Source organism: Phyllopteryx taeniolatus, chromosome 4 (assembly GCF_024500385.1).
Source record: "Phyllopteryx taeniolatus isolate TA_2022b chromosome 4, UOR_Ptae_1.2, whole genome shotgun sequence".
In the NCBI taxonomy this organism is placed as follows: Eukaryota; Metazoa; Chordata; class Actinopteri; order Syngnathiformes; family Syngnathidae; genus Phyllopteryx; species Phyllopteryx taeniolatus.
This window is the reverse complement of record NC_084505.1, coordinates 18,732,684-18,744,786: the sequence shown is the minus strand read 5'-3', so window position 1 is coordinate 18,744,786 and position 12,103 is coordinate 18,732,684. Positions and strand designations below refer to the sequence as shown.

General features: G+C 41.2%; 2 protein-coding genes across 4 annotated transcripts in view; one reads left to right on the top strand and one right to left on the bottom strand.

Annotated features, from left to right (window-relative positions):
* Positions 1–13: 13 nt before the first annotated feature.
* On the bottom strand, positions 14–9,857 carry mrpl45 (mitochondrial ribosomal protein L45). Of its 3 annotated transcripts, XM_061770261.1 has the most exons (10): positions 9,591–9,857; positions 6,837–6,959; positions 4,502–4,700; positions 3,597–3,714; positions 2,990–3,088; positions 2,616–2,664; positions 2,403–2,552; positions 1,249–1,292; positions 745–943; positions 14–657 (listed from the first exon to the last, which is right to left on the bottom strand). In XM_061770261.1, exons 1-10 carry the CDS (start codon positions 9,840–9,842, stop codon positions 559–561), a joined length of 1,332 nt encoding a protein of 443 aa, XP_061626245.1. In that variant the 5' UTR covers positions 9,843–9,857; the 3' UTR covers positions 14–558. The 3 variants fall into 3 exon arrangements, with proteins under 3 accessions (XP_061626245.1, XP_061626246.1, XP_061626247.1); XM_061770262.1 differs by lacking the exon at positions 1,249–1,292 and having other exon boundaries at positions 745–918; XM_061770263.1 differs by lacking the exon at positions 14–657 and having other exon boundaries at positions 751–918.
* npepps (aminopeptidase puromycin sensitive) overlaps positions 9,752–12,103 on the top strand; it is a 38,972-nt gene continuing 36,620 nt past the window's right edge. Inside the window, exon 1 of the mRNA XM_061770231.1 lies at positions 9,752–10,139. Within this exon, the coding sequence (XP_061626215.1) occupies positions 9,852–10,139 (288 nt within the window). The 5' untranslated portion in view covers positions 9,752–9,851. The remainder of the gene's footprint in view (positions 10,140–12,103) is intronic.

Genomic DNA, 12,103 nt, shown 5'->3' with positions numbered 1-12,103 from the left:
TAAAAAAAACAAGTCCAGTTGTGTATATTTTTATTAAAGCAATTCATGTTCAGAATTAGAAAACGTGGGAGCAAGAGTACATCAGCAAAGAAAAGAAAATCAGCAAAACTAAATTCCCTTAATTACATCAACGACCATGCACTATAGGGAAAAACACATTACATATACAACACTTGCAGTACATGCCTGGAAGTTCCCCATTGTTTGCAAGTGCGTGTATCCCAGGGAAAATGTATTTATTAGTGAGGTCCGCACCACAACCCTACTAAAACTCAGGCAGATAGGGACATTTTCCTTATCTTGCATCATGCAGTCAAAGAAATTGTCCTTACCACTTCTGAACATCACTTTTATTAGCTTTTTCTTTGCACACATGCCATTTGAATTATTAAAATAGACAAAAATAGCAAAGACAGCAGAGTCTGATTTGGGAAAAATGCAACATTTTAACAACCAAAAAGTGCTCCAAAAGTGGACTCAAGAACTACACAGGTGGTCACATTTGAATTTGAACAGGTCCTACTGTGGCTGGAAGGTGCAGCAGCACCACCTGGAGGCTCATTTTGACCACTGCACTGCCTCTGCTTTGGGAACTTGGTAGTTGAGGACATCAAATTCCTCACCAGGTTTTAGGTTTGGACTGGGAATCATGACGGTCTTAGAGGAGAGGGAGGGGGGGAGTTAATACTTAGAAAGTGCCCTTAAAGTTGAACTGATGTTTATGCGATTCCTATTATTGCTTACTTTAATGATGGGGTCCTTGGCGGGGGCCCAGGACGGCACAATCTTCCCGTGGAGTCGCCAGCGTCCGTAGGGGTTCACCAGGTGCCGCTCCATGACCAAATACTCCAACACATCCTTGGGCTGCTCTTCGCTGCCCAGCATCAACCGTCCGAACCGGTCATAGATGGCCAGAGTCTGCAGGAGGACACTGTCAACGCAACTGCACAGATGGTAGAATTTGTCCTAGCAATATCAGAGTCAAAGACAAGACTTTTAAAGGCCTCTTCCATCAAATGTTAAGACCTCTCATTCAATAAATGCATTCATAAGGAGTGGGCTCAATATTATATTACCGTATTTAAGATATTGAATGACATACTTTAAGTACATTGAAGAACGAAAGGAACCTAAAAGCCTACCTAGACCTCAATGTACTTAATCTATACTAGACTGGCATTTTTAAGGCATGTTAAGACCTTTTCTAACCGATAATTAAATCTGAAAAATCCAATTTAAATTACTCACTTTATTTTGAAAGTGCAACCATCAGTCATCATCGCCTTTGTTTCCTAAGCAGTCAAGTGCAACAATAAATCTGAATTATTCATTGTTAGGCTACAAAAACCATTAATAATGGCCTTAATAATATACACGCCTTAAAATGTTTTCTATTTAGGAAAGCAAAAAGGAAATTATGCAAAAGTAACAGTCTGAACGGTGTGAATAATTGTGCTAAAAAAAACTAAGAAAGGCCATAACAAATAATACAGAGCAGTTCCAACCTTTTTTTGTTGAAAGTGCAACATAGTTTGTTTTCAAGAAAAGGATGCAGCAGTAAGGATCTAGACACAGAAAATTATTCTATGAAAAACACAAATAATGGCCTTAATAATATACCGTGTATAACAAGTACGGCTGCCACAAGCGATTACTTTGATAGTCGACTGGTCACCAATTATTTTTGCGATTAGTTGACTCATCGGATCATATGTAAAATGCAGCTTATCGCACCAGCAAGCAGCTCCTCTTATACAACCACCATTAGCTTCCATCTTCAAGTGTTTAAGGTATGTGCAAAAGATAATTAAGATTACAGTAGATTCAACTTTCAATAAACTTTGCAGCTTGTTGTAAAATCACAACAAGGCAACTGGTAAGGATCTTAAATCTTTCATAGGAAAGAACATTTTTGGGGCTCTTTTTTAAAATGTTTTGTATAAAGAGCACATGTTTTGACGACAAAAAAGCAAACCTCATGAAAGTCAGTTGAAAAACCAGCACATTCTGATATATTTATATATATATATATAAACTTAAACATGTTCTTTTTAGGAAAATGCAACAACAATAATTTGTCTTCTTTTTTGGGAACAAACGATAGTTAAGTGAAACAGTAACAGTTTGAACAGTGTGAATTTTGTCACACTCCATTAGCCTTAAGAATATATATATATATATATATATATAAAAAAGAAATATTTGCTTATCATGAAAGTGAAATATGAATTGTTTGTCTTTTTAGGAAACAAAGGATGCAACAGTAATAGTTTGAACCGTGCAAATGATGCTGCCATAAAAACTAAACTGAGAATGTTTTTGAGGGGCAGTTTTACTTCCTGTCCCTTACCTAAAATGCTCCATGCAGCCCGACTACAGTTGAACCGGCTTGAGGGTCTCACCTGTCGAGAGTGCATGCGGACCGTCACCTGGCCGTACAGGTTGCCCTTAGCAACCATGTCGGGGCTGCGGGCGTGTACCACGCGGGGCGCCTCCAGCGACTCCACCAAGCGCCAGTGCAGGGTCTTGTAGCGGTTACCCCGCGTCATCTCCTGCCACGGACAGCAGATGCATAACGGGATTCGGTGTCGTAGAAGGAGTTAAGGAGTACTTACCGGATAACATCGCTCTGTCACCAGTGAGTGAAGCTTCTCTTTGCTGAACCTGGGGAAGACAAGTCCCAAAAACATTTAAGTTTTATTTGCACTAGCACAAGTTTTGCTTTTTCTTTGGCTTTTTTTTTTGGGGGGGGGGAAGAAAGGAGGAGCATCCTCATTGAGGGAAAGGAGCAGGCCACATGTGGCCTGTGGGCCATACTTTACCTAATCTTGGGTTAACTTTTTTTTTTTTTACACTTGTAAGACCATTAGGAAGAGTAAAACATGGCTTGAAACAACTTGTAGAGTTGGTCAAGGTTTTATGACAGCATAAATAGAGCATCCTGAACAGACTGTGTCCAGCTTTAAGAGTTTCAAGAGTGATGACGTACATGCACAGTGCGTTGTGAGCCTCGATGAAGATTTCCTGGGCTTGCTCAGCAAAATCTTTGGAGGAGAATTCCGAGTCAAACTCTTTGATCTTCCGAACTCTGCGAGGATGACAATAAAAATGTTAAGTCGCGTCTAGAGTACCAAATGGGTGGAAAAATGTCCGGTAAATTTCTAGAAAGTTTGCAGTAAATTTTCATGGGAATTGAACTGGGAATATAGAGTAATTTAATAGAACGGTATCATAAGCAAGCATAAATAAACATTTTTATTTTGCCATTAACAGTCACCTATCCAAAATAATTAAAAATCTGAAAAATTTTAACATTGACATGCAAGTAAAACTTTATCAAGTTTTTAATATTTTATTGACAAATGTATTAATTTAAAACATGAATGTTGAGTTCATCAACATTCACCAAACCCATCGAAAAAATATATCTCTTAAGTTTCCTATTAAGAGCCAACCAAGTTTGTGAATTTCCACTTTACTCACATTTATTCCTATAAATTCCATTGAATTCCCATAGAAAGTTTCCAACTTTGAAAATGTCCGGAATTTTACTACCCTCGTTGTGACGGAGAGGACAAATGGCGAGACAATCTTACGCCAGCAGCGAGGAGGCGCTCTGTCGTAGCTGCTCGGTGCGCTGCTTTAAGCCTTCTTTGGACATAGAGGAAAGACGAGCATCGCCCTCGGGAGGGATGTAGGGGTCAAAGATTCCCGCTAGAAGAGAGGATTACAAGCTTTAAAGAAGACATACAGTGAAAATCTGCTCCATCGCGGTTCACGGCCTGAAAGCAAATACCGTATTTTCACCATCATAAGGCGCACTTAAAAGTCTTACATTTTCTGTCCTAAATGCCTTATAATGCGGCGCGCCTTATGTGTGCACCGAGTTCCAACATCTATAAATGCATTTTTCAGCGACTTGGAAATCTGTACTGGCTCGAGTGGCTCAGCATCTACACGTAGGTGGTAGCCTGACACAGTGGCGCAGTGGCATTGTTAGACCCCGACAACCCCCTCCCTCCCAAAAAAATCCAAGAGATTCCGCATGGATAAGGTGATTCCGCAAAGTGCGAAGTGCAATTATGTGGGGAAACTCTATGGTCATTGTTCCCGCAGAGCAGAAAGAATGTGAGGAATCTTGTACTGTACTGTTTGGTTGGACGTTTTCTGTTTACAATCTTTACTTCTCATGTGTAGTATGTGTTGCTGTTCCGTGTGTGCTAAAGTCACAGCTATTTGAAGGTTCCTAATTAACATTTATGCTAATTTCAGCTTGCCATCATATGGCGTTTCACATTATAGGTTAGCATTAAGCTCTTGGACGAAATGGGTTTTAAAGCATGTGGGAGGGGTAACAAAATTGCTTTTGATAATGCTCTCGCTAGATCGCAGATATCACCTATCCTGGGTGGGTCTAGAACATATGCCCCTTGATAAAGGAGGGTTCACTGAAGTATGCGGGGGGGGTTTTTTATGCGTTCAAAGAGGAGAAACGCAGTACCGGTGCAGGCGATGTTGATGGGCCTCTCCATGTACTGCTGCCGGAACACGACGCCAGCCGCTTGGGCCTTGGCCTCAGGGTTGAGATCCCGCTTGCTCTTCAGGCCCACGGCCGGGGGGACGAAGTAGCGCTTCTTGGTCCGCACAGGCACTAAAAGCGGGACAGGGTGCCGCTGCACGTCCGCTGGTGTTTTGACAGCCTGGTCAGAGGACGACAGATGAAAGTTATATCCACCTGTATATATTTTGACTTGTTAATATTGGGAGAAAAAACAAATATATACACATGTATGTATACATATATATTATACTTTTTTTTTTTTTACATGACGCCCCCTATCAGGTTATCGATAAAAAGAAATAATTTGAGCGAAAACACTTATCCACAGTTGATAATGGGATTGAGCATATAATATCTACAAAGAGAAAAAAAATAAGTGTACAGACACTTTCCAAAAAATTTGAATATCATGGAAAATGTATTTATTTCCATAATTCCATTAAAAAAAGTTGAACTTCCATAGATTGTAGATTCAGATCGTTTATTTTTACATAATTTGGGCTTCCATCTCATAAAACCCACGAAATCAAGAATTCAAAAAATTTGAATACTGTGAAGAAATCACCATTTACTTCTCGGTTTTTCTTTAAAAAAATTTTAAAAAATGAGGGTCACATTAAATCAATCAAAATATGGTACTTTCAAAACGTTATGTTAATCTTCAATATTTGGTTGGGAATCCGTTTGCTTTAAATCACTGCCTCGATGTGCTTGAGCCAATCAGCCTGTGGCATTGCCTGGGAGTTATGGAAGCCCAGATTTCCTTGATGCTGGACCTCAAGCAGCTTGGGTTCTGTTCTTCACCCGTCTTCCTCCAAACCCTTGGACCTTGATTCCCGAATGAAAGCCACACTTTACTTTCATCGGAAAAGAGGACCGTGGACCACTGGCCAACAGTCCAGTCCTTCTCCTTGGCCCAGTTGAGACGCTTCCTAGGTTGGCTCAGGCTCAGAAGTGGCTTGACCCGAGCAACCGGACAGTTGTAGCCCATCTTCCAGATGCGTCTGAATGTGGTGGTTTTAGAAGCGGTGACTCCCGCCTCATTCCACTCTTTCTGGACCTCTGCTAGATTCTTGAATCTTCTCTGTTTGATAATCCGCTGAAATTTACGGTCATCTCTTTTGCTGGTGCATCTTCTCCTGCCACATTTTGTCCTTCCACTAGACTTTCCATTGATATGCTTGGACACAGCACTCTGTGAACAGCCGGCCTCCTTAGCTATGAACATTTCTGGCTTACCCATCCTTTGGAGAGTATCAATGATGGTCTTCTGGCCAATTGTCAAGTCTGCAGTCTTCCCCATATTGAACCCAATAGAGACAATTGAACCAAAGTGAAGCAATTTAATGACACCTGGGGAAACCTGTGCAGGTGCTTTGAGTTTAGTTGATGATTAGTGTGTGACACTCATTTATGGCCTGATTTCTTGACAGTATTCTAATTTTTCAAATTCCTGATTTCATGAGTTTTATGAGCTAGAAGCCAAACTATGTAAAAATAAACACAGAAATACTTTAAATTATCTATTAAAGTTTAACTTTTTGAATGGAATTATGGAAATAAAAATTTTTTTCCATGATATTTAATTTTTTGGGGAAAAGGGTCTGACAAAGACAATTCTGCCTCCTTTTAGTGTGCCTGTGCATGCTGGGGTCAATATAGTTAATGCATCACAGAAATATTTTTTTTTTTTTAAATGTAGAAATATATCAAATAAAAAATGAAAGAGGTTACTTTGACCAAGAAAGTAAAAGGAGAGAGACATTTTAACTCGCTCCAGTAAGTTTTATTGATCAGGAATTACTTACTAACCCTGAATAGTATTCATGTATGAACACGGGAGAAAAACTTTAAAACTAAGTATTAGTGTTTTTACAAAAAAAAAATGTGAACAATGTGTGTATCTTTGCAGTTTGAGAGATTAAATAACTCAGAAGCGAATAGTATTTTTTTTACGGCAACGAAACATTCTAACGTTCGTGTACACTTATGTCAGCAAAACAAAAATACCTTGTACATATTATAATCAGCGTTGTATTCAATATACTGAAGGTGTACATATTATAATCCGATTTTTTATTTTATTCAATGTACCGTATGCGCAAAAAGTTGTCCTCCGCTTGCTGTAAGGAGAACTAGCTAATGCTACGTGAGCTTGTGGCGATGACTTGGTGTCATTTAACACGTTGGCAACGGCGACTCCAACAGAGTGAGACCGATTAGCCCACGGTCCAGTGAAAACGTTCTAAAAAGTGAGTAAAATTGTCGTTTTTACCTTAAAAGTGCTCCATGTCGCTCGCTGGAACGCCGCTAGCGTCCTCGTTGTGGGCGCCGCCATGTTGTTGTCATTGAGTGGAAACTGTCGAATAACATTTCCGGTACTAGTCCTTGAACGCCTCTTTTGGACGCCCACACACGCGCACACAAATTACATCGGTAACTATGTATACAGTATATTTAAATAAATGTTACAAAATATGTGTATGTATATATAGTGTATGTAAACAAGAGGTGGCAAGTAGAAGTGCAGATAATTGAAAAAAAGTAAAACAAAAAAGTACCACTGTTGTGATTTTTTGTTGACAATAACACCCTTTTTGATAACTTGGCAAATTGAAAATTTTAATTTTATTTTTGGGGCCAAAATCTTTATTGAAATTTTGATATATAAACATACAATGCACACAATTGGTATGTAACAAAATGTATTAACATCAATATGACACAACATACAGCTTTGTTAGTAAAGAAAAAACAACAACAAAAATCAAACACAAAAGAAACAAAACCCCAAAAAAGGAGAAAATGGAATAAGGCGCATCCAAGGTCATCACGCTTTCACAGTATTAAGTATCAAATTAAATTCTTCAAGAAATATTTGAAAATTCGGAAAGGGTTTGGAGAGTCTCACTTTGAGTAAAATAAGACTGCTCACGAAAGAAAAAAAACTGATGATTATTATTCTTACATGTTCTTATCCTTTAGACAACCTATGATGGTGTGTCCAGTTTTTCCATCCATATTTATTTCTAGAACTCTTTCCAAAATGGAGATGTATTAAATGATTTCACAGTTTCCGGGGGCTGCACGGCATGCGGGTGTCGGCGTGGAAAAAGTCGAGCTGCTCTGACGTGTTGTGCGCGTGCACCCCAATGCGCACCCCGAGCACTACAAAGGACACGCGTGCCGTGACGTCACTGTGATCGTGGCCGCGTGCACGAGTGCAGACAAAGGGTGAGCGCACAAAACTGGCGTGACGTCACACATGCACCCCGCGCACTCCGCCCTTTGCCGCTTTTTCAATGAAGTTTTTTTTTACAGTCACAAATGTCACTCCATTTGAAAAAGTAGCCTCGCGCTGATCTAAGCACGTTATTTGTAATGGAGTGTTACTATAATTCTTAATGTTATTGCTTTCAAGTTTTTTTTCTTTCTGCAAGGCCACAGGGGTCTGCCTCAGTGTTCCCGTGAGTACTTGACAAATGATTGACAGCTCGTAAGTCATACCCACTGGTTGTTTTTCCTTGGGCGCAGTGCTTTCTTGTATATCAAATTAAAGGCACAAGATGCGACGACAGATGGCAATTTTTTTTCACAGATCATATTTATCCGGTAGTACTGTCAAGTCAGACTGACTATTTTAACAAATATGACATTGGGTGATTTTTTTTAAATTGCCAACTACCCCTAAGTCTAAATGTATTGTACTCTAAAAGACCCTGTAAAGTGAGTTCAGTGATTTGTTTCGAAATACATTAAATATGTTTGAAGATAGGTGCTGAAAATGTGCAGAGACAGAACAATTTATTACTGAATTGTTGAGATATAGTGCAAAACTATCACCATTTCAGTTGTCCAGATTTTTGTGGCGTGACTAAAACCAAGCCCAAGTACTGTATGCACTCGGGCTTTCTGGCACAAGTCGCCCCTCCCTCACTATAATAGCACTGAGCGCCTTCATTCCATCAGTGACTCATTAACACAATTGCGAGTTGGCGTGAGACGCAGCTGTGGCGGGTTGGACGGGCCCCAATGCCGTTGCGGCGGACTAACTAGCCGCTGGCAGGCTGGCACGTGGCAGCCGAGCCGTCAGGTTTTCCGTGGCATTCCTCCAAGCGTCGCATGTGAGGGCACACGTCAGAAACGCTGTATCCCAAATAACACAAAACACATAACACTTCAGGGAAGATGCATTTTTACGAGTTGTAGGCATAGCTAGATGCCCGACTGCAAGCTATAGTGGTAGAAAATGTTAGCTGGGAGGTGGTGTCTATTTTTCACCATTTTCTTTTATTAATCCAAATTCGGCAAACTTGTAAACAATATTCTTCTCTGTGGTGCATCAAAATTTTAAAGGTGCCATATTTTACCAAACCAAGTTTTCTAGTATTTGGGATGTTATATTGGCTCAAAGGTGCCTCAATAAACATGTGAAATAGGAATTAAAATCGTCCACGCATTCCTGATTTCCAGACATTTTTCTGCCGAGAGGCCTGAAATCAGGTCATCTGAACTTCTCAAGCTTATCTACATCACTAGCGAAGATCTCCAGCTAACTCTCCGCTCAGAGCCACCGCTATCAACATAACAAACACGTGTGCTCTCACAAGTGGGTCTTCTACACGGAGGCAACCAATCAAAGGAAAGGGGGCGGTCTTAGCCAAATACGGACAAAGCGGATACAAAACTGGGTCAAACATTGGTAGCTGTCAGAGGGGCCTTTTATGGACACTTGTATGACAAAACCAAGGTATTTTTTTAAAATGAAATTGACACTTTAATGCTAAGTCCATGTTAGAGAGTCACCGTAAGGAGGTCTGAGTAGCCAAAATATGGGACCTTTAAAGACAGTTTCACTTTACAGTGACTTTAAAAGTTAGATCCCACTGAACTGCGCTGGATTCAAATTTATTAGAGCCACCAGAGCGAGCCCGCGTACCACACTTGAGAATCGCTGAGCTCGAGTTTAGATGACAAATAATGACATGCACACTTTAGTTTCGTTGCATCTCACTAAAGAATTACTCACAGGGTATTTGTTGGCATCAATGGCAAATTTGGCCGTGGCCTCTTCAATTTTCTCCAGAGCTCTTTGTGTGCCTTGGAAGTTTGGTGGACGGAGGGATCGTAGGAGTGAGGCAGCCAGGGTGGGGGTGGGGTGGTGGTGGTGGTGGTGGTGGAGGAGGAGTATTCCTGCCGCTGTTTCGGATTGGGACCTCGGAAATTCCGCCCGTGACGGGAGGAGGCTCGCTCGCTGAGAGAGAGAGCGACACACACACATTTCCGGTTGATGTCGCTCCTCCTGAGCCGCACGCTCACGCAGTCCTCCCTGCTACTGGTGCAAAGAATCAGTGGCCGACGAACGCCGAGTGTCTTCCCGTGTGCACTAACACAAGTCCGGCAACTCATTGCAGATACGAAGACGGTGAGAGCGGCCGCTCAGTGTTCAGCAGCCATGGCCAAAAGGAGGCCCTTCGAGCGGCTACCCACGGACGTGTATCCCGTCAACTACGGGCTCTGTCTGCAGCCCGACCTGGTTAACTTCACGTTCGGCGGCAAGCTGCAGGCGATGGTGGAGGTACGTGGAACGCAAACGTGACACTCCACGCTGGGCTTTCTTTTTCGCCTTCTTCTTATGTAAGAATTATGTTAGCCACTTGTCCATTAGCGAGCTTGTGGGCTATCTTACCTGTCGTAACCTAACAAAACACTCGTCAAATGGAAGTGATGTGGTGACATGGACATCTTTCTGATAAGCTGTCACCAACTTTTTATCTTATTCGTATAATAATTTGTGTACGGTTCGTGTGACTAGACGCCAAATCGGTCAAGACTTGTAGTCTCGCGTTAGCTTAACAGTTAGCTGTTAGCACGCTTGCTAACAGCGCTTGTCAGTGCGCCTAATTATTAATTTAAACTCCACGGTTAAGCACTTTTCATGACATGTTCATGACAGCTAAACAGCTGCTTGCAGTAGGGGCAATACTAATAATTGTATTTTATTATTATACGTAGTAATTGAATGGATAGTTGCGGGTTGGCTAGCTGGCTAGTGTTTGCTAAATCACGATGGCAGGGTCACGTCGCCTCCTCCCACCTCGAGCACATCTCACTCCCAGCTGGGGTCAACTTTTTTTCCCGGACACGCTGAATGATGGATGACCGTCCGTCTTGTTGAGTTACGAGTCAGTCCATGAGCCACTCTGTAGTAACGTCAACCCCGCTGGTTGCTACTGTGCTTGTAAGAAGAGCTGTCACATAACACACAGACTATGACAAAAAAGTAACGAGCCTGTTTTGACAATTTAAGGAGTATAATGTATACAACAGTTGTAAAACGAGGGCTGAACGATTGTGGAGAATAATGTAACGTGATTTAATTTGATTATTTTTTTCAAGGTCGTCATGTAAATTTCAACAATTAAACTGCGTGACAATAAACAATATTAGCTTTATTATACATAGGTTGTTTGGTCAAAGGTTAGGCTTAGGGCATTTTCACACTGTACTTGCTCAGCCGGGTTTGCATGGAATCTTGTATTCCGATGAGAATCAGGTTAGAAACCCAAACCGAATGAAATGCTCCATATAAACGCCTTAATTGGAATTGACAGGCCAACTTAAAATTGAATGTCATTTGGATTCACAGGGGTTGGAATTCCATTTCCTAAACGGATCCAAAGTCCTGTATACGGTTCAGCTCGAAATAGCCAGGCTGTGTCCAGTCTGGATGGTCTGACTGATGTAACTCGTTTACGCACTTATATGGCGGCTTCCAGCCAGCGCTCGTATGCCACGAAGATCGTGTTTGTAACTACTTGTAACATGTTTCTATCAAGCTGTTGCTTTGATAAAAGTGTAAAAACAAACTCAACGACTGAGACAACTGACGTTCATCTTGATAAATGACGTGCTGTTTACACCAATCTGCGCATGCCACATGGCTCTTCATATTAAATGTAGTGCACATGTATACACCAGATCGGTGTATGACTTCTTCCATTTTTACCTTGCCCTTTATATTACAAGTTAACCAAAATGGCAATCAGAAATTACTCTTCCAGCCCCTCTCCTATTGGACGTCACCACTATGTCACTCTCAAATAGAAAATGTTTCTATTTGGGGGTGCGTCGTGTCAAACGTCTTCTGCGGTTGCCGCGGCAAGCTACCTGGCATTCCTTGGTCCCGCCTCCTCAGCACATACGCAATGAATCGTTTCGTCGACGGCGCGCTGCGCATTGCCAGTTGGGGTGTGAAAAGGCCTTTACTGTAAGATAAAGGCAAGTTAACCATGAATTAATATGAAAGACAGTTTATCTACTTCAATTACAGTTCACCACGACTATCAAAATTCTGCCAAACAAGTGTGGTAAAAACATAAGTAAATATAAATCAGATTACAACAATGATGCAGATTTACCACATAAACATGTACAACTTTTCATGTTTCATGTTGGCGCACATGGCAAGTTACCTTGCAAGGCAAAAAAGATCAAACATATTAGATATTCACCTAAAAAATACAGTTAACCAAAAAAAAA

Excerpts from the sequence above, each read along its gene's own strand:
- mrpl45 (XM_061770261.1), bottom strand. The coding sequence starts at position 9,842 with ATGTGTGTGTGTCGCTCTCTCTCTCAGCGAGCGAGCCTCCTCCCGTCA. Across the intron at positions 2,665-2,989 it reads GCTCACAACGCACTGTGCAT|GTTCAGCAAAGAGAAGCTTC; the intron begins GTACGTCATCAC and ends TGTCTTCCCCAG. Across the intron at positions 658-744 it reads CCAAGGACCCCATCATTAAA|ACCGTCATGATTCCCAGTCC; the intron begins GTAAGCAATAAT and ends CTCTCCTCTAAG.